Source organism: Rasamsonia byssochlamydoides (assembly GCF_041956645.1).
Source record: "Rasamsonia byssochlamydoides strain NRRL 3658 unplaced genomic scaffold VTN77scaffold_120, whole genome shotgun sequence".
NCBI classification, from domain to species: domain Eukaryota; kingdom Fungi; phylum Ascomycota; class Eurotiomycetes; order Eurotiales; family Trichocomaceae; genus Rasamsonia; species Rasamsonia byssochlamydoides.
In genome coordinates, this window is record NW_027192503.1 from 14,429 (window position 1) to 39,919 (window position 25,491).

The window sequence follows — 25,491 nt, forward strand, 5'->3', positions numbered from 1 at the left end:
TAACAATCCTAGAATCAGCCAACTATGTAACGAAAAGAAACTCCCCCTATTTAGCCACTACGACGGATAAAGCTGGTCCAGCAATTTCCTTCCACCGATCTTGTTAACTGGAACTCCCTCCTTGGCCAACCGCTCAAGCTCCTTCCGTTTCATCTCTTCTTGTTTCTGAAAGATTCAGTCAGTACGTATATCTCAATGATCCGGTTCCAAGTAGGTAAACACTCACCTTCACACGCAGCGGAACAAGCCGTTCCCTAGGCGCTGTAATCTTCCACTCCGGCAATCCCTCGGGCCTTCCCAGATCCCTGAGCGTCTTCTGCTCGACAAGACTGTACTCGTTCGGATCCTTGCGGTTGTAGTTGAACGGCTCCTTCAGCGCGACGGGCGGGTTCGTGATGATCCGCGGGTTCCGCAGCAGATTCCTCGACGCAGAATGCAGCATGAACGGGTGCAGCAGGTACACGTCGCCGACTTCGCCTGTCGCTTCGTGGAAGGTCTCGTCGCGCGTCAGCTCGGGGTTTTGGATCCAGCTGTTCCAGTACTTTCGCCGCTCGGGGCCTTGGATGTCGGGCGTGCCGCGCGGTGCGAGGAAGGGCGTTACGCCGTCGGGATGGTCGTACTAGAATAGACATTGTCAGCATGGGTAGAATATTCCTGTATATTCCTGTTTTTGCTGACGCACCAAATGCTTCGCAACCAACTTGATCCCATCAGTGCAGATGGCCGTACCGCCTCCCTTGGGCATGATGTCCGTAAAGAGCGGAATCACCAGCAGCGCCTGCTCGGGACTGTCCAGAAAATGGACGAACCAGTCCCCATCATTATGCCAGTTGTCCAACGTGCGATAATCCAGCGGATCGTCGGGACTATACTCCGGCTTGCCCAGGTTCACGATGAACCCGTCCTTCCACTCCTTACACCAGTCTGCAATGCGGTCCTCGCCCCCGACTAGCTCGCACATTGCTTCGTAGGCTTTCGGAGAGAATTCTTTGACGGAGACGGTGACGTGCCCCGGCATGTTGAGCTTCTCTGTCGGCCAGGTCGACTTGTCTGTTGGCGAGGCGCCGAGACGCACCCATATCGACGAGGTGAAGGCCTCGGCGGCCTCGCGGCTGAAGCACTTGGGGATCTTGAGGAAGCCGTGTTCGAGCCAGAATTGCTTCTGCTCCTCGGTGAGGGAGTAGTCTTCGGTTGTGGCGGGCATGATTCTAATCCTTTAGAAACGAATTGTTATACTGCTATGCCTGTACCTGGATCTCGAAATGATGATCTAGATATCTATTCTCTGATTTGATTTGATTCCTGTATACAACTCCATCGAAGTTGCTTCATCACTATATATATATCTATTTATTGTATCCTGCAACAGCGGAGTTATCTCCGATCCCCCACGTTTTTTTTTTTCGAATTTAGCCTGACTGGAGATGAATATGACGCAGTGATGTCCAGATTTCCCGTCAATTTATCCGTAAGGAATCTTCTATCCCAAAACGGTTGCATGTTTCCGTGACGGACGACAATTGGATGATTCCAAAACAGCTTTCGCCCCGGGTCGTATTTCGGGGAGAATACCTTGTCTAACCCTATTCATCCTCGTATCGGGCGAAAAAGAGAGGAGAATTGCATTATTCCTTTCCTTTGGCTTAATATTGAAGTTTACGGAGAAATATCCTACGGAATTTGCGGGAATAATCTCGCCTATTGGAAGAGTTTTGTAGTGCAATTTATCCCTTACCCTGGATTATCCCGTCTAATTGACAAGATAGAAGGTAGAATTCGACTTGTTGGCTAGTCTCAAGCATGTGTTTGTTATATTGTTGATCTGGAGGTGTCGTTCGAGCACTTGATATGATCAATAACCCTAACCTAAGCTCTAATCATGACAGACAGACGGCTGCAGCAGATAGGCTAAATCCGTCATGACAAATAGGTTGAGGGGAAAATTCAGCTTCCCAGACGTATGCAGACTGAAAAAAAAAACTATGGATTTACCTGCGACTAGCTTGCTAACACTCTTCCTCCTGCTCCTCCTTCTTAGCCTGCACCCCTGTCCCAACGATAGCATCTTCCCCATCAAACAAGCGCGCAATCTCTTCCAGCGTCGGGCCCTTGGTCTCGACAAACAGGAACCAAATCGCGACGCATTCGAAGACCAGGATGGCGACGTACACGAAGTAGAACTTCCAGGAGAGATGCTCCAGGCCGATTGGGTTGACTGGTAGTCAGTCAAGTTAGCCATGAGATCAATACTAATTCTGGTCATAACGCACCATATTGATTGAATATCGACGCAAGCGCCTTGCACGCGTAAAGAATGGCCAGACCCTTTGCTCTGATATTGTACGGCAAGATCTCAACCGGGTATGCCACCGTCAGTCCCCCCCCCCCAGCGCCAGCATTCCCCGTCTGCGCATAGACGGCCGAGCAGCCCGTCCAGGTGGAAAACGCGAGCAGCATGCCAATCCCCGCACTGAGGAACAACGGCCGTCTGCCGACTTTATCCACAAACATCGCAGATGTTATCCCGACGAGGAACGACCAGATCGTCAGACCGCCGTTGATGAGGGATTGCTCGTAGGAGCTGCTGATGCCGATCGAGTTGAGGATGCTGTGCAGGTAGTACGACACGAGGCCGTTGCCTGAACATTGCGAGAAGAATGCCGTTAGCATGATCAGCAGGAGACGCTTCCTGTTGCCGGGGGTTTTGACTAGGGTCGGCCGTCCGCTTTTAGATTTCAGTTTCTCGAGATGGATTGTTTCTTGGATCTTGTGGAACTCGGACAGGACGAAGGGGTCGTTCGCGTCGCCGGCGGCGTGGTACTACATCAAACAAACAAACAGTCAGTCAGTCAGTTAATTGACTATTGATTAGATGGTCGTATATGGTGGTATCAACTAACCTTCACTAACACAGCAAGCGCCTCGTCCGCCCGGTCCTTCGAACACAACCATCTAGGGCTCTCCGGAAGCAGAAAAACGAGCAGCAGCTGCAGCCCCGGCATCAGGACCTGTAGGGCCTGCGGAATCCGCCATCCAGCGTCAGTTGTGTACTTGACGGTGCCGAAAACGGTCCATGCGGCGATGATGGCGCCGATGTTCTAGCAGCCAGCCTGTCAGTGGATGAATATATTAAAGAGCGGTGGGTAACATACATAGATCACAATGTACCTGTATTCAACATTAGCGATCAGAAAATTAGAAGAAAATAAACGTCAGGGTTAGGGTAGCATACATCGTCGTAATCCTCCCTCGGTGCTGTGGATGAGTGAGCTCAGAGACGAGGACGGGAGCAGAACCCTGAGAGATATTCGATCTGCCATCAATCAGCAGACATTAGCAAATCCACCTAGACATCCATCTATCTATCATTATAGGAAACGCACCCCAAACCAATGAAAAACCTCCCTCCAATAAACACGGCATCATGGTTGGAAGCCGGAACAACTACTCAAGTCAGCTCTCTCTCTCTCTCTCTCTCTCTCTCTTTTTTTTTTCGTAGAGCCTACCCTGCACAATAGACCCGATAAAAATAAGAATCACCCCGATACAAATCCCGACTCGTCGGCCCAGAATATCAGCTGCGTAGCTACTGAACGGCAGCGCGCAGAGACCGCCAATGTTGTAGATGGCATTGAACAAGCCAATTCGCGAGCCGGTGGGGTGGTTGTTATATAGAGAATCAAGAAACCATCAGCTTGCTTGCTTGCATATCATGACCCTGTTGGTTTGTGCCTACATTCCTGCCACGGCTGCAACGTCTGCAGCCCATTCAGCAAACTGCTATCGTAGCCATTCACCGTCGCCCCCAGGAACAGGATGGGCATCATCAGGTAGAGCTTTCACAGGCCCCGGTGTTTGTACCATGTTACTCGGGGGACTTCTAGTTGGGGAGGTTGCTCTGTTGTTGCCCCTTCCTCGTGCTCGCGGAAGGCTTTGTCCTTCTCCATGGTGAAGGAAGAACGGGGCAAGCAGTCACGGTAGAAAGTAAAAAGTTGACCAGGAGTTGCGTGCGGTGCTATCTGACAAGGATGATGATGACTGCCGTGTATTTATTATAAATCCTGAAAAGGAAACTGTAGACCGTCTATCCCGAATCATCATGCTAGTTAGTACATGTACAAGGTCAGTCAGTCAGTAAATAGCCTAAAACCATTTTCTAAACTTCCCCCGCATCTTGGATCATTCTCCAGTTTTGCTTTCTCCAGTTGCAGGATTGATTCAGATAGGCAGGCCTAATAGTAAATAGTAGTAGTAGTGCTAGTGCTATGATGTATCCAGGAAGTAGACATCCATAGTCCGTCCGTCTTGGCGAAGCCCTAAAAAGCTGGGAAGTGTTGGATATCCCGGGGAGGAAAAAAGTCGACCACGGGACCCGCGCATCCTAACCCTAATAGGTATGTAGAATCCGGGGTAATGCTCGGTCGAATTGGCTATTCCAAGGGCATAATGTGGCATTCATGTGTTGGTTCTGCCAGGGTTCTTGGATTGTAAGGACATCTATATTATCTATATCCTTGCTCCCTGTGAGCAAGAGCATCACATCATCTCTCTTATACATGTTATATTAGGCCACTTGTATGTCTATTATAGCTCTATTGATGAAACCTCTCTTTATTAGTCTTCAGGAGCTGTGGTTAGACCTACTGCAGACTTAAGGAAGTTTCTGATTCTTCCATCATCCAGGGCTGCAGCTTGCTTCCTTGGTTAGCCAGGCTTTTTCTTAATAACCTATTACCACTATGTCTGATCATCTTGTGATAAACCTGCTGGCTCTAGAGATGAATTGCATGTCTGCTTGCCTATTGTAGCAGCAGGAGGGTTTGTTAGCCTGCCCGGCAGGTTATTTATTAGCTTGACTGCAAACCGGTCTGGTTTATTAAGGTAGGCCTAATATGCTCTTTTCTTTCACTCTCTTGCCCGAGGCATTCCTTAAATAAAAATATTACTAAAAGGTCAACTCAGAATGCTAACTCCTAATATCTTCAATTATAGTATACTGCAAAACTCTCTGCTATCCCACATGGTGAGTGCCCACAACTTTGCACCTGAAAACAAGACCTAAAAGACATGGTTCCACTATCACACTCTCCTTTCGTATTTTTTTTCTTTTTAGACAGTTCGAGAGTTTCTTCTGCTGCATATTCGGCCAAAAAAAAAACAAAAGTGTCATGACACAGCTTCTTGGTGAATCTGAACTAGGTAGGTATCTACTAGGTAGGTATCTACTAGGTAGGTATCTACTAGGTAGGTATCTATCTCTTTGGCCTGCCAACAGTCTTCCATACATAATCTTCTTCAACTCCATTTAAATAATTGCGATTAATTGCGATTACAATCCAATTATGTATATGTGTCCGAACTCCCCATTGTCGTTATGGCAAGTTTGTCTTGCGAATTGAAATAGTTACAAAGCCTTACGGGTCTCGCTTCGCTCGACTGGTTTTGGACTTTGAAGAGAAAAAATACCTTTTCTATATCATATGCCTGGGACTCTCTTGGGCCCCAGGCCTAGGTACTCTATATACCTACTATATGGTTTATTATCTACTTTGCAGGCGGGCTCCCTGCGTGAATTTCAGGCCATTGTTTTTTTCCCTTATATATACAATTACAGGTATCTAATCAAAAATATATGGTCAGTTTCAAAAGTAGTCAGACTAGTCATTAAAACCACCCTTTTTTAACCAAAAATCAAAACAAAAAAAATTTCAAAATTTCTCTACTTTTAAAACGAAGGCGTCAAAAGGTTTCAGGAAATAAAATCTTTCTTCTACTTACCTGTGTGATCTACACTCTGTACCAAGGTATCCTTTCATCTATAACTCTCTTCAGCCAATCATACATCCATGTTCGATCACTAAGCTAGGTATGCTTACGCAGGACATTGCACCATGCAATCATGGTATCGTCATCGATATTGGTTGGGCCCTTAGGGGGTCTTCGATTAGGTTGGTAGCTTACTAGCCATTTAGGAGAGTGATGTAGTCCGGTCAACCTTTTTTTGATTTCCTTGCTGACTGATACCGCTCCCTTTGCAGCATCACGATCCTACCTAGGTACCTACAGAGGACGACGAATATACGGGTAAGAAATAGGTCACATCATATGATGTCTCCTACCTAGCAGGTGCCAGGCAGTCCAACATGAGCCACAACAACACCGCCACCTCTGAGATTTGCCAGCAATATCGCAGTCAGGTTGGGTCTTTTTTCTTCACAAAAATGTGACGCTGTCAACTATGGCAGTGTGGCCGAGTGGTTAAGGCGTTAGATTTGAAATCTAATCCCTTCGGGGTCGCTGATTCGGTCGCTGTCGATGTCGAAAAAAATTCAATTGTTTTTTTATTGGTTCAACTTTTTTTTTTAGCGTTGCCTGGTTAAATAGGTAGCTTGCGAATGGGGGGTTTCTTGGAAAATTCATAGAATTCTTTCTGTTTTCTTTTCTTTCTTTTTTTTTTTCACGACCAGGCTACTCTATTATTACTATCTTTCGCTTATATAACACCTAGTTGTCTTCTGTCTGAATCATAATAAAAAGCCCTAATTACGCTCCTATAAGACCTACTGTAAACTCCCTTTTCTTCTTTAGTTAACCTCATTATGCACTCTAGGTTAATTATGAGTCTCTTGCAAGCTAGAAAGGGTAAAAAAATTAGAATTCTTTGATTAGGGAGCTAATCTCTGTACTCCGATAGAGGATTTCTTTATAGTAGAAATTCTTACTCGAGCCGGAAGAATCTCCAGATCCAAAGATTCAAACCTAGTAAGACTTCAGAAAAATGCAGCTGATAGACTTAACAAATTCCTCATCGCGAAACCTACATATGCTACTACAATGATTACCACAAAGCATTACTTTTTTATGGTGTCAGCTCAGTTTAAACTTATGTCACAATTGATGGCAGTTTGTTGCTGTTGCTTGTGACGTCACGTATACGGAAGCGTTACTGGCTGATTGCATGCAAAGCCATTCTTTCGCAAAATTCGACACATCTAAAGCCAAACAATTGATGGGAGTAAAGGCCACGCTCTTCAACTGCACTCACTTCACGTTTCCTGCAATTCAGCATCTCAAGGCTCTGGCATTCCACTAAGTCTGCTGAAAATGCAGCATCTATCAATTGACCCCAGAACGGCCCAGCCACCTACCCGAGATCTTCCGTCGGAGAAGTCGCTGCCCCCCAATCTCCCCGATGCGAAGGAGATCAAAGTGCATCCGACTAAGTCTGGAGGCGAGAATGCCTCGATTTACTTTGTCGGGACAGCAACGACGATCCTGTCAGATTTATTCTTTTCTTCTCCTTCCCCTTAATCTTGAGGAATTGCTAATTTTATGACCTCCGGCCCGCAGAGAGTGGGAAGGAATTCGCCTGATGACCGATGTCAGTTTCTAGTTTTCTTATGGAGCTTTACCTGCCTGTCTTGTCGCTGAACGAAGATTTGCGCGCCGGCAGCCCAACTTTCTTCATGCGGGCGATCATGTCCATCTCGGCCCGGGCGTCTCCAGCGCTCGCCGGACGAATCCTGCCGTCGACCTGCACGAGTTGCCCAGAATTGATCTCGTGTTGCTGTCCCATTATCACGGGTACGTTGCCTTTTCTTCTTCTTCTCTAACCTCTTGCTGATATCTTTCAGAGACCACTTCGACCAAAAAGTAGAAGCATCCCTGCGCCGTGACCTCCCCATCATCACCACGCCGCATGCCCGGGCTCACCTCACCTCCAAGGGTCCGGTGGAATCGTTCACGCGCGTGTTCGAGCTGGATACATTCAAGCAGATGTTGGTTGATATCCAGGGAAATGCCACCAAGCAGCCGCGAATGCGAGTTACCGCCATGCCGGCCAAACATGTGGCCCCCAAGCCTCTGGAGATGCTGAATGAGATGGTAAAAGCGGTATTAATTGACTGCCCTCTCGAGATGCTGCTCTGTTTCTGACCAGACGGCATACAGATCCCCCCAGCCAACGGTTGGATGCTCGAGCTCGGGTATGGAGCCTTCGGGCACCCGCTGCTGGATTTCGAGGTTGGCTACCGGATCTATATCACTGGCGACACGCTCCTGGTCGACGAGCTGAAACACATCCCGCAGCGGTTTGCCGGGCAGAACATCGACCTGATGCTGATCCACCTGGGCGGCACCACGGTGCCGTCTCCGGCGATGCTGCCTATGGCGGTCATGGTGACGATGGATGCCAAGCAGGGGTTGGAACTGGTGCAGTTGATCAAGCCGGATGTGACGATCCCCATTCACTATGATGACTATGAGGTGTTTGCCAGTCCATTGGAGCATTTTAAAAAGGCCATTGAGCAGGAAGGATTGGGTAAGAAGGTGGTCTATCTGGACCGAAGCGATCAATACAAGTTTTCCGTGAGGAGTGGATCATAGGATGGGCCTCTCTCTCTTTTTTTTTTTCTTTTTCTTTTCTTTTCTCCTTTTTTTTTTAAATCCTTATAATTTTATCTGGACTTCTTTATTTATTATTTTCAGAGATATGACCTCGTTTGATCTGCCTCAGACCAATAAGAACAGGTGTTCTTTGTTGGAAGCTTGTTAGTGCTGATCACTACTCCTAACTTAGTAATGAACAAACACGGCGATACGCCGGGCAGGTTGAAAGCAACAGAGGAATGATCACATTCCTGAAGCTCCGAACTGGGAGATCGCTACCTAGGTAGTAATTACGCTCGTCCGTGCAAACAAAGTCATCTACATGCGTCCAGGTACTAATTGTCCAAGACCCCTCCCAGTTCCTCCAACTCTGACTCGGTATCTTTACGTACTTTGTTGCATGGATGGCCGTCTTACTAGTTACTAACTTACTAGTCACTACTACTCTAAAAATCCCCCGCAGATATATTTAGAAACAGGAATGTCTGGCACCTGCTGGATCACTGGAGGGTGTCAATCCTGCCCACTGCACCCACTCAACAGCCCTCTCTCCAGTCATTTCCTCTTGCCCCGCGTCTCTGAAACGAGGATTAGACGCGCTGCCTGAGACAGGAAGCAACTCTCCTGTCTTGTTTCTTTTTTTCTCCTCGACCGTCTTCTGGCTTCAGATGCAATTCTTCAAGAGGAGCCGCTCTCCGGCCTCCATCGGTGGCCACGAGTCGAATCCTCCCCTCGCGCATCCTTATCGCTACAACCACCACAACTTCACCAACAATCACCACCACGACGACAGCAACCCCGACATCGCCCACGCGCCCACCTTCTCCAGCGACCCGTTCAACAGCAACAGCTCCGACCACTCGCGACACCTCGACAGCCGCCCGTCAGTGCGCTCCTCGCTGCTTATTGACGACGACCAACCTCCCGAGGGCCACGATCACCGCCATCCCGCCCACCGCGCCGCAGCCAGCCCGCAGCACGTCGCCCCCACCGGGCTCAACCGCGACCACAACGAAGCCCCAAGCTTGGATACTGCTGATCTCGACCAGAGCTCTGCTGAGCACTCGTGGTCGTCGCCCAGCCCGCGCTCCTCTCGACTCGATCCAGAGCAGCAGAGCCATCACCACAAGCAGCCTGCGAAACTCAAGAAGAAGAACCTCTTTGCGCTGCATCCACATTCATCCTCTCCGTCATCCTCTGCCAAGGACAAGGACAAGGACAAGGACAAAGACAAGTCCAAGGTCCTTGGTCGATCCTTCTCAGTGAGACATAAAACCAGTCCAATTGTTCAACACCAGCAGCAGCAGCCTATCGTCGACCGTAGGCGTCCATCGGAACCGTATCTGGCTTTCGGACAGGAGAATGGAGTAGGAGAGCTCCTGATGCAGCAGGACACAGACCTCGATCGCAATTCCAATTCCAATCCCCCGTACGGCGAACGTCAATACTCTCATCCTCCGCGTTCGCCGCTGGAACCGTCGTCGACCACCCAGCGCGTCAATACCGATCCGTTGGATACGAATCACTTCCCCCACGACCAACGGGACAGTAGTGACCCGTCCCCAAGCCAGGTGAGCTCCCAACAGCACCGCATGCTTCCATATCTTGAGGAACTGCAACCACCATCGCCCCTCCATCCGCACCATCCCGCCCATCAACCCGATGCAGCTTTATGGCGCCGACGCTCGCCTCTACCGGAGTCCAGTTCCTTCTCGGCCCGGCCGTCGTCGCAGCAGTCCCTGGGACCGTCTTCTCCCCTCCCTCCGCAGCAGACACACCATTCTGACCTCACCGTGAAACAGCAGACTTCTTCGCGTCGGCCGTCCCAACAACCTTCAATCCTCAATCCGCAGTCTGGCGACATGACGAGACAGCCGCCAGCGGACTCGTCAACTCAGGCCCCTCTCCTGCGGAGAGATTCGCAGGCTGTCTCCGGTCATTCACCGTACGGCCTGGGCACGCCTCAGGGCTCCAGCTCCAAGGGGAATGTGTCCCAGCAGAACCTGCAGGAGCATGAACAAGGACAGGAGACGCCGCCATCGGCCCTGCAAAGCAAGTCTCGCGACGACCTGGATGAAGTGGATGTAGCAGCGCTCATCCAAAAGCATGAAGAGCTCCGTATGTTTGCAGAATTTTTTTTCCCCCTCGTATCAAACTCTACTAAGACTTGATTGCCAGAGGCCAAGTATAACAAGGTCAAGAGGTACTATTTCGAAAAGGAAGCGCAGGTCCAACAACTACAAAATACAGTGGCCCATCAGCGGATGGCGATGTCGCGCACGGTCTTGGATGATAACGAGTACACGGCGCGGTTCACTCGCCTCGATGGAGCCATCAAGGATCTCGCATTTTCCATCCGCAAGGACTGGGCGAACATCCCCAACTGGCTGCAGGGGTACGTCACGGAAGACGCGGTCACCGTGGGCACCAAGGAGATGACCGCGGTCGGACGCGCGGTCATTTCGCGATGGCTGGTCGACGAGATCTTCGACCGGCACTTCCACCCGGATTTGGAAGCCAATCTGAGTCTACAGCTCAAGAACATCGAGTCGAACTTACGACGGCAGCAGGTGCAGGTCTTTACGGAAGAGGACAAGGAGAACCAGATCGCGCGGATCTCCAACTGGCGCCGGACGACCCTGGACGGTCTCACGGACGTGTTGCAAGCGAAATCCGCGCAGGACCACCGGTCCCAACTCACAGAGAATCTCATCGAAAAGCTCACTGCGAGTTTAGGGATGAGTCTGAAAGATCCTCCCCCGCCGGAGGTCGAGCAGGGGGCGAGGATGATTGTAGAGAATGCGTTAGGTATCGCAGAGAAGATTCCCATGGAATCTCGCGATATCTGCGTGGAGTATTTCATGCCCGGGACGACAGTCTCAGAGACGGTGATGAAGATCGAAACTGGTCTTCCCGCTCTGAGCCGGCCGGGTGCCGCTGGGACGGCCCCGAGTCAGGAGCAGCACTACTCCTCTTCTGCCGATCGCGAGCGAGCGAGAAGAGATAGTCTGTCCGACGAAATGGACATCGACAGAGATGTCGTCAAGGAATCATCCACCACCGGGTCCCCATCGAGCGAGACGTCCGGGACGCAGCCACCGCCCAACCTCCCCTCCAACCGGGATCAGCGGAAGAAGTACGTCTTTGGCAATTTCATGAGCAAGAAGTCGTCTTCGTCGAGCAACAGCCCTGTCTCGCAGCAGCAGGACGCTGCACGACCCGGTTCCGCAGCGGCCAAAGACCGCGACGAGTCTGACAAACCGGAGAGCCGCTCTTCTTCGCCTTCGCGCATCCGGTTCGCAGCGTTCATGGCGGTCGAAGTCCGTGGGAAGGGGCCGAACAATGTCCTCATCAAGGCGCCGGTGTATGTGGTTGATCCATAATAAATAAAGAGCCTTGACGTTTTTTTTTTTGTCCGTGCCTGTGTGTGTCGTTGGTTATAGTCCATGGATGATGATGACCTTGGTTTTTCTTGTTTCTTTGTTGGTTTGTTTGGGCATGCTGAATACCCGCTAAGTTTACGTCCGTCTGTCCTATGCCATAGCCTTGGAGGCAGCGAGTCCTGCCTGTCGAGGTTTTGATCTTTCTTGTGTCTCTCGTTCCTCCTCTTTTATCAGTCTACTAGACGTCTGACGACATGACATGACATGACATGACATGTTATGAGCTTTTATTTTTTTTTATCTGGATATAGCACTGATGACACGATTTTGTTTTTTTTTTTTTTTTGAACCTGGCTGCAGGTGGAAATGGAATGAATGTTTGCCTTGCCTGGTCAGGTATGTTGATAAGAATGAATGAAATGAAATGAAATGAGTGATATGGATGGTATGATATTTATGACAATGGCAGGATATTGCAGGAAATTAATCTACATGAATAGGCAGATGGAAATACTACGAGTACATGGCAACATCACAGAAGGGCAGCAGTCATAACCTATTGTCGTTGGAAACCACTAAACTGAGCGTTGTCACGACTGGTCGATATGCCATCCTCGCAAGTTGTCTCACATATTATATTATCACATGGTACAGTCGTCTAACTACAGCACCACCGGCGCGTCTGCGCGGACAGGGTCATCAGCTTCCACGATGATGCCCAGGCGCAGTGCCCAATCCTTCCGCTTCGTCTCCTGCACCAGCTCGTCTGCCATGTCGCGTCTGTGGGCGTACCTTTTGGGGGGACCCTTCACCGTGATTCTTCTGCCATGCATGTGCATTGCCTTGGTTGTCGCATTCGTCACCGACAACAGCCCCGCCGAGATAATCAGGAGAAGCAACAGGAGCAGTTGACCAAACTTGCTGACGTTGCTGACAAGCGTCGCGTCAAAGGTACACCAGCAGCGTCGCCAGCGCGGACAGGATGTCCTCTACAAAGGTGCGGTCGCGCATCCACTGTCCAGAGGTCACGGCCTTGAGATCGTCGACAGCTCCCTGCAGTCGCACCCAGCGGTCCTGGCTCAGAAGCACGAGCAGATCGCCCCGGACGCCTGGCTCGGACGCGCCTTTCCAGCCTACGTCGCGGCATCGCTGCCGGATCACCACCACGTTGCAGAGCCGGGCCGCCATCAGCACCAGCAGCGAGAAGACGCCCCACCAGTCCCCGAGGACAACGAAGGCCACAAGCAGGGCCGGAGAAGCAGTGGCGGCGGAGATATAAGCTGCTGACGAGGTCCAGTCTGATCGAGTGGCTTTTGAATGGCGTGACCGCAACCGTGAGAGACTGTTGGCACTCGAACTCCGGCGCGATGTTGTCGATGTCGATGTCGATGTCGATATCGACGGGGCGGGCTTCTTCTCGCCTCCCTGCCAACTCTCGTCCTGACTCGTTTTCATCGGAGTAACCTCAAGCGTGACCAAAACAGCCCGTCTCCCCAGCCTTCCGCAGAAACATGGCCGTGGCAGGATTCTCGACGCGAAAGACGTACCCGGTCATCATGGCCGCTGCCGCAGGGTATTCACCTCCATTCAGTTCCGGCGCAGCCTGCTGCCGATGCAGACCGGGACACAGCACCAGACACTGCGCGAGCAGACGAGGCGCCACCGAATCCCCGTCGACTACGACAAGGACATCGTCGACATCTGTCGAGATGTGTTGAAATTTGCTGTCTCGACGTCGTACTCGCTCGACATGATCTGCCGCCCGTGGGCGCTGCCAGACGAGTCCCTGTCCTCATGGATTGCTCCCGTCACCAGGAACGCGTTTGGACTGGGGAAGAACGGCGTGTCCTGCCGGATCAACGCAGATCCGCTTGTTGGCCAGCCGGGGCCCGGGTCGAGTTTCTACAATGCAGCGAAAAACACTCCCTCCCGCGTGCGATTCAACAAGGAGAACAAGGCCAGTTTATTCGCCTTTGGGTTTGTTCTGGGCGTGATCAGGGAGAAGATATTGCCTGCCCTCGCGGGGGTGATTCCGGCAGAATGGAACGAGGCTGTCGACTGGCGAGACACGAGCAAGCCGCCCCCGGATGGATTCTGGCGAACGCTGGTCGGCAATCGCGACTCGTCCGGTCGGCGGCCGATGCGGCTGTGGAAGAAGGCGTGCCAGCAGGCGTTCGAGGAGATCTGGTCGTCAAAGAGGTCATCACGTACGAATCGCCGACGTTTGTCAAGGAATATCTGCAACGCGTCCTGCAGACGGTGTGGTCGCGGCGGTTGGCCTTTATGGAAAAGGAGAACGGCCGTGGCAGCAGCCAGTGATGGCTGTGTCTCGCACCGCGGGGGGCGAAGAAGGGGGACAAAGTGTGTATCCTCTATGGATGCAGGGTTCCCGTGCTGCTGCGAGAGTACCAAGACACTACAGGGACAGCTGCTCCTCACCACAACACGGAGAAGGACAGCAGAAGGAATACCTCTGTCGAGACGGGAATCACCTACAAGGTCATCGGGGAATGCTACGTCCACGGTATGATGGACGGCAAGGCCATTAAATTCCAGCAGGACCAGAAGATCGAGGACCAGTATTTTGATCTGCGGTAGCAGTTGACCAGCAGGTCTGTCGCATTAAGAATGGCCACGTGGGAATAGATAAGTAGAATAGATACAAGTATCAAAATGTAATCATTTCGATAATTTCTACATATACAAAGTATAACAAATATATACCTAGATATGTATATATCAACGCACGCTGATTTGAAGTGCTACCTTCACCATCCAAGGGGATAATCCGGCTTAAAAGTATGTACGAAGGTATTGTTTAGGGTTAAAGATACCCTAAGTTTTAGCAATAAGATATACCTCGGTATTAATTTTTCTTTTTTTTTTTAAAAAAAAAAAAGGAAAAGAAAAAGAAAAACATAGAATTCTAGATTTTCTTTTTTATTAAAGGCAGAAATATCCTTCCTAATATATTAATTAACCAAGAAAATAAACAATGTACATTACATACTACGTATGATTGTATCCTGTCTGTCTGTCTTGGATACGCTGACAGTGATAATGCTAGCAGGCTGTAGGCTTGTATATAATCCCTACACATTCTGGTGGCCATCTTAACGAATAGTAATGTGGTTACAATATGCCCACAGCTGTGTTTTGTGGGACCTTTTTTTTGAACAAAAACAAGGAAATATCTCTTTTAATATTGACATGCTTCGTTATTTGTTTTTTATATAGATAATATAATTCAATAGGTAAGTAGAGAAATTTCCTATTTAGGAAGGTAGGTATATAAGGTAGGTATTCGGAGTGCGCTCATCTGGAATTCGGACGAATATTGCGGTTTTGAGCAGAGAAAGATAGGGATAGAGAGTTGCCATCTGCTCGGTTACAGCGCTGCCGATCAGGGCGCGGGTCTGGTAACACTCCTCAGTAGAAATTAAAATTCGAGATAGGGAGTGAATGAGGAAGAAGTTGCTCCTTGCCCCCGTCAGTGGGGTACATCTCCTCAATCTTGCGGAACAGCTCGACGGCGGACTTTTTTTTGCCATCTAGAGCAGATGTATCCATGATGTTTTCCTGTGACCAGAAGATTGTAAGAGAAATGTATTCTTGAAATCAGTTGGCCTTTGTCTGTTGATGAAATGATGTTTTCACGACGTGATGAATTAATTGCATCGTGTGCACGCAATTCTAATCGTCTGTACGACATGCTCTAGCAAGGGTCTCGACTAATCACCGAGCTTGTCGGCAGTTTCGCGGCTGTAGTTATTCGCTTTCTATCTTCCTCATTGACCCCACCTCAATTATCACGCAGTTTGTAACAAATCTCGAGAAAATGCCCCCGATCACAGTCAACCCATCAACACTGAAAGAAGGTCTTCAAGGGAAGACTGCAATCGTGACTGGTGAGGAGCATTCATCATGCCACTGTCAGACTCCCTGCTGATACATTGAATCTGTCTAGGCGGAGCCAACGGCATCGGAAGAGCGACCGTCGAGCTCCTCCACGCCAATGGCGCCAACGTCATCATCGCCGACGTGATGGATTCCGACGGCGAGGCCCTCCAGGAACGCCTTGGGAGGAAGCGGGCAAGATACGTCCGAGCAAACGTCACCGTGTGGGCAGAAATGGTAGACTTGTTCGAAACAGCGCGGGAGGCTTTCAACAACGGTCGCATTGATATTGCGATCGCCAATGCGGGTCTGATGGAACGGACGAACTTCCTGGATGAGAATCTGGACGAGGAGGGGAAGCTGGCAGAGCCGAACTATGCGGTGGTGGATGTGAATCTGAAGGGGGCTTTGAACAGTGAGTTGTCCTGAATGAATCCCGCCAAAAACAACGATCAAAATAAATAAAAAGGGATGAAAGATATCTGAGTCACTTGATAGCAACGAAACTGGCCTTGCACTATTTCAAGAAGAACATCGGTCCCCCTGGAGGGGCCCTCGTCCTGGTGTCTTCTATCTCCGGGTACTTCGGTGGCCGGGATGTCCTTCAATACAAAGCGTCCAAACATGGAGTAGGCAGGCATGCGAATATCAGGGACAAGCATGGCCAATTCTGAGCATCTAATCTAGGTCATCGGAGTCATGCGAGGGACAGCCGGACATGCGGCGGATATAGGGGCGCATGTTACTGCCATTGCGCCATACATGACACAAACGTAAGTAACTGACATGCGTGTGAGAGGAGAGGATATTCTGCTATACCTAGGTATGTAGCTAACTGGACCAGACAAATGACCAGCGGGTTCAGCAAGGACTGGCTCGACGCAGGCATCCCTTCCAACAAGCCGGAAGACGTCGCAGAGGCGATCTGCCTTGCTGCTGCAGATCCCAGCTTGAATGGCTGCACGCTGTGGGTTACAGGAGGCAAGATCACCGAAGTTGAAAAACCGCTGATGAACCTGGCAAGTCAATGGCTGGGCGAGGAGAATTGGGACATTCTGCAGAGAGGGGCGGCGTTGTTGGCCAAGGGGTATAAGCTGCCGCCCAAGCCGAGGGAGATTTAATTCACTGTCAACCAGAAAAGACTTGACAGCTCAAGAGCAGACCTCTTTTTTTTTTGGCTGAGTGGAAAATTTCAGACCTTGACGCCAACGAAGCGAACCACAAAGTCTTGTATAAGGTGCGGCCGCCACTGTTCCAGTTGCTCAGTTGGTACCACTGGCTCGGTTATCAGATCCATAGGTATTGGAGGACGTTATGTGAAGGCCGACGGCTGTTCCTGGGCAAAAAAAGGAGGAGGAGCTAAGAATGAAATCCGACTTTATGTGACTAAATAGGCAAATATCAGTTCCTCGTTCAGCCCTAATATTATAATATAATTGTATAAGAAGTATTTCATCAACTAACCTGATGCCTGCTCTATGTAGGACTTGACTCGTCCCTGACACACGAAAGAAGATAGGTATTACCCTGAGTATCTTGATTCATGGATTTACCTATTCAAAAGAAGAAAGAAAGAAAGAAAAAGTATCGAAGGTTCTCATGCTTGACAGTCAGTAATTTATCATACGTGCTTTCTTGACTCAAACTGGGAGTCATGTCCCTGTCTCATGACCTGGCGAGCTTCACGTCAAGTCATATTTATCATATTAAGTGAATGAACTGCAGTCACAGTATTTTCTATGCCTCCCTTGCGATAATCTTGAACAGGGGCCCAGGAAAACGGAAAGATTCAGAGAGGTAGGTAATACACGATGGGTAGTAAATGCAGCGCAAGATATCCCCTGAATCATACCACAAACAACTTCACTGTCATGATCTCAGCATGTCTATCGTTCGAGTAATACCTACCTGATACGTTCTGCATGATCATCATCTAGTAAAATATATCGAATCTGAGAATAGTTTTACTAGTCGGAAGAGGGTCATCTTATCTGCATGCGAAGCTCGCCATGGAATACTAAATGTGATCCTCCTCTGATGTGTAAGGATTCTTGCTTGCTTTGCTAAAGAGTGTTTTGTGTCTGTCTATACCAACATATTTAAATATAAGAGGAAAACTACTCTCTCTGGTATAAGCTCAGAATGAAAAAACAGAATATTAAAGTTAATAAAGCTAATTACTATGAAAGGGACAATGTATTCTCCGTGATAAGCCGAAAAGAAGAAAAAAAATATATCTACCCTTTACTAGCTTAACAAGACGCTTACTCTTACAGAAAGAAAAGCCTCATAAGGATTATCATCTGTTAACTTTTGTACAGTATAAAGTCAAGATATAGTTAGTTTAGGGGAATAGTTTTAGGCTCTCGCTGAAAAAAACTAAATCTTAAGAGATAATAATTAGTAAATTGAATTTATATATTTATCTTGAGCTTATATAAGGAGAATCCTGGAATTGTTACCAAGTAAACCAAAAATAATAGACCTACTAGGTAGTTATATAACTAAGGTAGTGCAGGACATATATAACTGGACACCTTTAGCAAAGCCGCGAAGCTCCTAAAACGACTTCTGTGAACGCCATATAGAGTCTATGGCAGGCCTTGTAGGACTTTACAGTGGGCTTTACAGGAAGCTTATATAAGTATGGAGCTTTATGGGGCTTTATAAATAAAAGGCTCACTGCTGTATATTATATCAAGACTATACATATAGTCATGCTTACTTACTTACTTACTTCCCTTCAATACAATTCATCATGTGGGTGTTAGAAAGGCGGCGGGTTCAAATCCAACCCTTCAACCGTCAACTTAAACGCATCGTTGCGCGAATAGCTCCCCGCCACGTCAAGATCCAGTCTCCCCCGCTCGCAGTCTTCAAAATCCACTTCGGCGATGACGAGGCCGTCGCCTATGGCCGAGCGGTTGTGGTCGGTGGTAGTAGAACTAGAATTGACGGCGTTCGGGATGTCGTTCCCCGGTTCGTCGTCGGTCGAGACGTCCCAAATGGGCCCGCCCAGGACTTCCCCCAGAGGGCCGATGATGCAGGAGCCGCCGTGGCTGACGTAGGTGTTTGTAGGGTCTGGTCAGACGTCAGATTTTTGAATGGTGAAATGAGTTGGACATACACGTTATGGGGTAAAGATGGTCTAACTCACCAGTCTTGGAGGGATGCAGCCCAGGACGGGTAGCGTTGGTCACTGAAAATACGTCAAGTTAGCGATATCCATATTCCACTCGCACATCTGGTGTCTTGTCTAACATGTTGAATCACTATCCTCGACCACTGCCACGCTGACATCCTCTGCCGTCCGATCTCGCTCCTTATCTGGATGGATCTGCGAACCAGCGGACTGTGGCCAGACGATCTCGTGGGGTCCCTCCGTCGTGACGGATTGTTTCCGCTGTGATGGCACCGATCGGTCTGGTAATCGAGTCGTCGCAGTAGCAGTCGTCTTCCCTGTAATCCACTCAGGCAGGTCATTCCGCCGGACACACTGATTTGCAGAGAGCACCACGGTTCGTCCCTCGAATGCCACCGTTCGCATCAGCGGCAGCCAGGTATCCCGCCCATCTGCCGTCGGGGCCAGGTACAGGTTCACATTCTGCGAGTACAGACTCTGGCGCAGCAACGGCATGTAGTTCTCCCAGCAGATGGCTGCGCCGATGATCAGTCGCACTCCGTTGATCTCTGTCGTCACGGCTTTCAATGTCGACGGGGAACCCTGCGCCCAGATCAAGCGCTCTGCTCCGGTCTGATGTGACATAGGATTTGTTAGTCGAGAAATAATAGTATCCAACGAATTCTCTAGAAAAGAAATAAATAGATAGATAGGAAAAATCCAACTTACTGGCATCACCTTCCTCCTCTTCCCCAACACCCCCCTAATCGGATCGACATAGACGACCGCACAGTACAGACTCCCTCCCGCCTTCTCAATCACTCCTACGGCAATGAACACGCCCGTCTCACGGGCCACCTTCTCGAGGAACTCCCTCGTGCCGTCTCCGCGATGTTCGCGACCCTTAGCGACGGGCAACTTGCGCTCAACCCAGTCATCACCGGCACCGGCAGGCGTGTCGCCCAGATCGACGGCGGAGTGGAAGTACTGCAGGAACTGATCGCGGCCGTGAGGGGCGCGGTTGCCCACAGAAGTGCCAAAGTCGCATGTCCGTGGGTAGCCGCCCAGGTAGGCCTCTGGGAAGAGGAGGACGTGTACACCTCGTGAGGCAGCGTGGCGGGTGATCCGCTCGAGGGCAGCGAGAGTCGCGATCAGCGTGGAGCGAGTCCGCGATTGGGCGACGGCGACGGTGAGCTTCTGAGGCATGGCGAGAGATAGAAATGCATGTATATGCTGTCAAGCATAAAAAGCTGTAGCTGAACTATAGTGACTATGAGGTCAATTGATTGATGGAGAAGACCGAGGCTAAGGTTCCGTCATACGACGTCAGTCCGAGTGCAGTGCGGGGGAGAATGGGAAGAAGTCTGTTGGAGTCTTTCCAGATCCGTCAACAAAGTAGAAATTGGCAATTGTCGCGACTATCCTGTGCAAAGCCAGGCCTCGTGTGACCGGCTTAAACGCAAGGCGCAATGTTTGTCTCAGCAATTGATTTCGATATCGAATTGATCGGGGTAGATCTCATGATTGCGTCAGTGCGGGGATTTGGAGATGGGCCAGTCACGGGGTGTCGAAGCTTATCCGTATCCATTCCAGGGAAAGACGACGACCCAGGTACCTGGTCAAGTATAAGGCATGCCTGAAGTTGTAAGTATTTTAGTAGGTTAGGAAGTATTTGATATTCTCGTCTATATACTGTCTCATAAAACCATAAGTCTCCTACTCTAAGATCACCGAGTAATGATTCTGCAACTCTCGTAGATAGGATGAGATAGATGAATATTAATCTAATTACTAACTCCTATCTCCTAGATTTAGAATTAGAAAGAGAGAGCTTAAATAGCCTCTCTAAACTATTTAGAATATATATCCATTCTAGGTAAAGGCGACTAGTGCCTAAGTAATGTACGTGATAAGTCTTATCTCAACTGTTCACGAGTAGATTCAGTGTGTACAGGAGCTCGAAGCTCCGTAGAGTACTTACTTCTACAAAAAGAAACCGCTAATAGCGATAGAGGTATGTAGCTCAAGAAGAATATAAAAATAAAAGTATTTCATTGACCTTAGTCCTGATATTTATAGACGAGCACTAACCCTAATTATTACAACAAGAAAGTAATGATGAATTGAATAATGTCCCGACAGATTAATTACGATTCAATACCCGTAGTGAAGTGCGGATAAAACCGTACTCAAAGATCATCGTGCTTTTACTCTCGTCTCATACAGCCGGTCCAATAATAACAATGTTGGTTGGGACCGGTGCATCCAGCTCAAGACCAGTCGATGGAGAAAAAATGCGGCTGGTCGAGCGAGGCAAGAGACTGTCGTTGTCATTTTCTTTCGCGTCTGGCAGATTTTCACTTGTGTGATATCGTATTGTCTTTCGAGGGAAAGGGAGAGGGGAGGTCTTCTACAAGCCTGTTGATATCGAGTACTCATCATATCGATTCGATTCGTCACATGTCATAAGACTATGGCAAAAAGGTATACAGAATATACTACCGGACAAACTCTGCTGGTATATTCGTATGCACGAGAAACGCCGTCCCAGACGCCAGGCCATGTACAACCGAATGAAATCTAATAAGCAACCCTTGTCCGCATGTCCTGGAATTGCGTTAGCAGACGGTAAGATTGATGGGTAGAAAGTAGTCCTGCCTACCGATATCTTACGCTCAATCTCCCGAACCGTCCGATCCAGCTCGCCGGCAATCATTTGCTTCTTGTCATTAGGTAGCAGGAAATACGTCTCGCACAAATCACCATCGATAACTCCCTTGACTGGAACGTAGTAACTGCGGTAGATCAGATGATCTCTGCCCGCAAGAGGAGGATTCTGCGCAGCCAATTGCATCTCCAGACTCTGGAAGAAGTCCACGTCTTCACGACTGATAAACGGAACAAACATGCCGACGGTTCCCTGAAGCCCGGTCCAGACCAAAATGTCGCGACCTCCCGCCACCAGTTGCGTCTTCTGCAGACTCGTCGGGATGTCCTGGGTATAGAAATGGATCATCAAGTCCAGCCGATTGGGCGTACCCTGCAGGTAGGGACGTTCGTGGATGAGGTGAGCGCCCGATCCATCTTCATCCGACTCGTCCGACACCTTCTTCGGACAGCGAACAAGCCAGATATTTCCGAACTTGTCACCGCCAGCTGTCGTCTCATAGTCCACCATGGTCGAGCATGTGGTCCAACGCGCGATGATATCATCCACAAACGGGATCAGGCGGTTCTCCTGATACTTGTAGACGACATACGTCACACTTTCCTGGACATCGCTCACGACAATCCTGCTACCTTGCGTCTGCAGGCCGACGATAAGTCTTGGCGTGGCCTGGACCTGACACTTTCGAAGCATCTGTTTCATTCCCAGGTCGTAAATGCGGAGGAGCGAGCCAATCCCAGCGAGCATACGACCTTGGAATGCGAGAAGAGCAAGGGGAGGTTCCTCGACCTTGGTCTTATGGATGAACTCGAGCTCTCTGCCATCTTCCTGGAATCGATAGACATGAATGAACCCGGCAGAAAAGGAACGTGGGCTCACTACCATGTCCTTGGCAGTCCCCACGATGAGGAAAGCCTCGTCATCCTGACTGGAGAAAGGAACCACCGCGACACTGACAGCCGACTCGTTCTCCTCCAGTTCGATACGCGAAACAACTGCTTTCGCGTTGACGGGATCAACCACTTCAATGCACGACGCCCAATGGCCAGTTGCACGTGGGTAACCAAAGTCCTGCGGAGGAGGTATCACGGCGTCACCATTCTGCAGCTTCGACTCCTCGACCAACCGAGCTTGCGTCGCCGGTGAGAGGACGTTGTTGTCGGCCTCAATGACATAGAATAGTGGCTGCTCGGGATGCTTAACAAACCGGCGTGGAGTGTATCTGAGGGGAATGGACTCTTGAAGAAGGTTGTTATCCAGCTTCTCGATAGAGAATATTCTGTCAAGTGTTGGAAGTCAGCCACAGACCACACCAGTTATATTCCCGACTTAAACGAAGCGTGTGTACGATCTCAGTAGGAACAATTGGAGTAAACTTTTTGAAAAGATTTTCCGCATGGAAACTCGGATTGTATCTGTCATCATAGATCGAATGGAATAGGAAAGGACAACGTAGCCACTCACCTGAGATTTTTCCCTTGAATGCCGACCATTCCCTCCACGCACTGCTCACTGGAAAAATTCCAGCCCCATTCCAGCGGGACATAGTCCAGCGGCGTGAGCATAAAACTCTTGGTCTGAACATCCGAATACCCAAGCCAAGGACGGGAGCTGAGAGCCAGTACTGACGTCTGGCCCTTTACAGACACACGGAACAGCTTGACAGGTTTAGGGCCTAAAAACCGGGTTCTAGTATCAGAGAGTTCTCCGGTAACCTCGTCCAGAACCGTTCGAAGATACACACCGGAGTAGAGACCGATGTGCAAGTATAAGGTGGATCCACCAGACGAGGAGTCTGTCATAGACATGATGTTGAGAGCAGAAGGGGCGGAAGTAAGAGCTTGCACGGACTTGTTCTCCAGCGTCGAGTCGGGATCCAAGCTGAGAATGCGGACAGTAGAATCATCGCACCCAACCGCGAGGAATGAGCTCCGAACACGGCCCTCCGGGACCTCACCAAGGCTGAGGCAAGTGACGGTGCCTGACATCTGCCGTTTCTCGTCGTATTCAGCAAGGGATCCATCCACATCCATCTCGAAATAAACAATCTCTCCGGAACTCAACGCGACGGCGACTTGGCGCTCATTCGTAGCCGCAGCGACGATTGATCGATGCTGGGGAGCGGGCCACTCATTTACCCGGCGATCAGCAAGGATATGCCGAATTCCCTTGGGATGGACTTGAATCAACGAGTCTTCTCCCAGTTGTTGCACTGCCAAAGTGGGCGCAGTCGAAAGGAACCCTGTATCCGTGACTTCTTCGACCGTTTCGCCAATGCTGAGGACGAGTGTTCCATTATCAAAGGAGAGGATGATATATGCGTCGAACTGGTCACTTCGACGCAGCTTCGTAGTCCAAACCGCTGACGGCATGCTGGGGAGTTCTGATTCAACGATTTCGGAGACCTCCAATCCGTGTTTGAGGGTCCTGAAACTGCTCCGCGCTCCTGTTCCACAGAGAGTATAAATCTGTGGGGCATCTTCATCCGTGAGATTGGCGATTTTACAATCCATCAGCGGATTCAAGGAATTTATGCTTTCCACGAGAGTGATGTTTTCCGCTCCCCGGGGGCGGAAGAAGACAGAAGGCAGAGGCTCCGAAGGATCAGCGGAAAAATCGTCGCTCGTAAACTCCGTCTCTTCATCATCATCACCCAGTTTCTCGAACTGATAGAAATGATGATTACCTGTTTCACTCGCGACGAACAGAAACCCGCTCTTCAAGATCAAGAGGCTCGTTGCGATAGGCACCGTGTCAAAGTACTTGATTTTCAGCCTGCGCACTTCGCCTGTCAACTGCCCTTTCTCGTCCTCCACCATGTCGATGGTCACCTTGAACAGATCGCCATCCTCAGTCTGCAGAAGGAAGAAGAACGCGCCCCTCATCTTATGCATGACCCCAGCAGTAATGTAGCGCTTCCGCTCGGGATTCTCCGTGGGTCCGCTGCGCCGAGGGATTGGCACCCTGAAAGCGTCTTGGTTGGAGTGACGGTACGTAATATTGCCTTCAGCGCAGACCAGTACTCCGCTGGGGCCGTCCGCACCACCCGGGACCTGGAATAACATCGTCGCCGTGCGGTCTACAGGATCAGACCACTTGCGTACGACATGGTTCAGACCCAGGTCAAGCTCATAATACACCAGAGATTTCTCAACTTCCTCGTAGGCCCGACCAGTGGGATCCTGATCACACTCGGAATAGTCAACCTCCAGGGCAGCAAAGATGGGGTTCTCGTATCCCACATCCAGGGCTGCTACGGAAAACACCAGCGCATGTGGCTTGTGGGCTTCCAGGGGGGAGGAGATCGTTAATTCTGCCTGCGCGTTGCGGTTGAGAACATAGACAAGCTTGTTCTTCTCCACCGACGCAATTAGACATGCTCTTCCTTTGGGATCCACCGCCAGGTACTGGCCCGGGATCACTCGTCGGACACCGGACTTGCCAAAGGTCTCCAAATGGATGCGGTTGAACCGGTTCTGCGAAGGCACATACTCGATGATCGTGATACGGCCTGAGTCGGAGCCGATGATAATGTAATCTGGACGCATGTTCAGCACAGCTCAACCCCAAGCACCAATGTCATCAGTGCGGTCAACCGGGGCATATCCCAACCGGAGGCCTGGATCGCCCGCGCAAGATCGAACTGCCCCGGGAGCTTGACGAATCACTAAAATGACTCTACCAAGAGGGGACGGAGAAGGGAATGCATACCTTTGCTGCTCCCTGCCAAGCGGAAGGCGGCCAGGGTGCGGATAATCCCAAAGACATCCTGGGAGTAAATGGGCGTGATCTTGCCCTGGGTTGGGTCGGGCCGGTGGATGGTCAGCTTGGAGCCTGACGCGGTGACGATCTGCTGCTCCTTGGTTCCCGCAAACTGGCCCAGAATGGCTTGCGTGATGGCTGTCGGAGGCTGGATCGTCAGGGAATACATAAACATGTTCGACGTGGTCGCCATGGTGGGCAGCTATATAGCTCTCTGGTCAGGCTGACCAGAGACGATGCACTGCGACGCGTGTTCTGGGAGAAGAGAATTA

The 25,491-nt window shown here is 49.9% G+C and overlaps 9 protein-coding genes and 1 non-coding gene across 10 annotated transcripts; 5 read left to right on the plus strand and 5 right to left on the minus strand.

Moving 5' to 3' along the window:
- Positions 1-57: 57 nt before the first annotated feature.
- On the minus strand, positions 58-1,204 carry VTN77DRAFT_1302 (uncharacterized protein; the record flags this gene model as incomplete). Its single annotated transcript, XM_069417019.1, has 3 exons — positions 58-165; positions 227-619; positions 683-1,204. The coding sequence occupies 3 exons, from the start codon at positions 1,202-1,204 to the stop codon at positions 58-60; spliced, it is 1,023 nt and encodes a 340-aa protein (XP_069273014.1).
- Positions 1,205-2,006: 802 nt separating this feature from the next.
- On the minus strand, positions 2,007-3,947 carry VTN77DRAFT_1303 (uncharacterized protein; the record flags this gene model as incomplete). Its single annotated transcript, XM_069417020.1, has 8 exons — positions 2,007-2,215; positions 2,271-2,820; positions 2,901-3,098; positions 3,153-3,168; positions 3,233-3,313; positions 3,384-3,444; positions 3,737-3,836; positions 3,870-3,947. 8 exons carry the CDS (start codon positions 3,945-3,947, stop codon positions 2,007-2,009), a joined length of 1,293 nt encoding a protein of 430 aa, XP_069273015.1.
- Positions 3,948-6,240: 2,293 nt separating this feature from the next.
- VTN77DRAFT_t143 lies at positions 6,241-6,321 on the plus strand. Its single transcript has one exon. It is a non-coding gene; the product is annotated as a tRNA-Ser (tRNA).
- A 1,650-nt stretch (positions 6,322-7,971) lies between these two features.
- VTN77DRAFT_1304 (uncharacterized protein) lies at positions 7,972-8,385 on the plus strand (the record flags this gene model as incomplete). The annotated part of the gene is made up of 1 exon (XM_069417021.1): positions 7,972-8,385. The coding sequence occupies one exon, from the start codon at positions 7,972-7,974 to the stop codon at positions 8,383-8,385; it is 414 nt and encodes a 137-aa protein (XP_069273016.1).
- A 671-nt stretch (positions 8,386-9,056) lies between these two features.
- On the plus strand, positions 9,057-11,771 carry VTN77DRAFT_1305 (uncharacterized protein; the record flags this gene model as incomplete). The annotated part of the gene is made up of 2 exons (XM_069417022.1): positions 9,057-10,506; positions 10,567-11,771. 2 exons carry the CDS (start codon positions 9,057-9,059, stop codon positions 11,769-11,771), a joined length of 2,655 nt encoding a protein of 884 aa, XP_069273017.1.
- A 945-nt stretch (positions 11,772-12,716) lies between these two features.
- On the minus strand, positions 12,717-13,226 carry VTN77DRAFT_1306 (uncharacterized protein; the record flags this gene model as incomplete). Its single annotated transcript, XM_069417023.1, has 1 exon — positions 12,717-13,226. One exon carries the CDS (start codon positions 13,224-13,226, stop codon positions 12,717-12,719), a length of 510 nt encoding a protein of 169 aa, XP_069273018.1.
- A 157-nt stretch (positions 13,227-13,383) lies between these two features.
- On the plus strand, positions 13,384-14,301 carry VTN77DRAFT_1307 (uncharacterized protein; the record flags this gene model as incomplete). Its single annotated transcript, XM_069417024.1, has 1 exon — positions 13,384-14,301. The coding sequence occupies one exon, from the start codon at positions 13,384-13,386 to the stop codon at positions 14,299-14,301; it is 918 nt and encodes a 305-aa protein (XP_069273019.1).
- A 1,308-nt stretch (positions 14,302-15,609) lies between these two features.
- Positions 15,610-16,789, plus strand: VTN77DRAFT_1308 (uncharacterized protein; the record flags this gene model as incomplete). The annotated part of the gene is made up of 5 exons (XM_069417025.1): positions 15,610-15,679; positions 15,739-16,083; positions 16,167-16,297; positions 16,356-16,441; positions 16,513-16,789. 5 exons carry the CDS (start codon positions 15,610-15,612, stop codon positions 16,787-16,789), a joined length of 909 nt encoding a protein of 302 aa, XP_069273020.1.
- Positions 16,790-18,435: 1,646 nt separating this feature from the next.
- Positions 18,436-19,995, minus strand: VTN77DRAFT_1309 (uncharacterized protein; the record flags this gene model as incomplete). The annotated part of the gene is made up of 4 exons (XM_069417026.1): positions 18,436-18,749; positions 18,826-18,867; positions 18,930-19,422; positions 19,519-19,995. The coding sequence occupies 4 exons, from the start codon at positions 19,993-19,995 to the stop codon at positions 18,436-18,438; spliced, it is 1,326 nt and encodes a 441-aa protein (XP_069273021.1).
- A 1,374-nt stretch (positions 19,996-21,369) lies between these two features.
- Positions 21,370-25,412, minus strand: VTN77DRAFT_1310 (uncharacterized protein; the record flags this gene model as incomplete). Its single annotated transcript, XM_069417028.1, has 4 exons — positions 21,370-21,396; positions 21,452-22,736; positions 22,922-24,995; positions 25,169-25,412. The coding sequence occupies 4 exons, from the start codon at positions 25,410-25,412 to the stop codon at positions 21,370-21,372; spliced, it is 3,630 nt and encodes a 1,209-aa protein (XP_069273022.1).
- Positions 25,413-25,491: the final 79 nt, after the last annotated feature.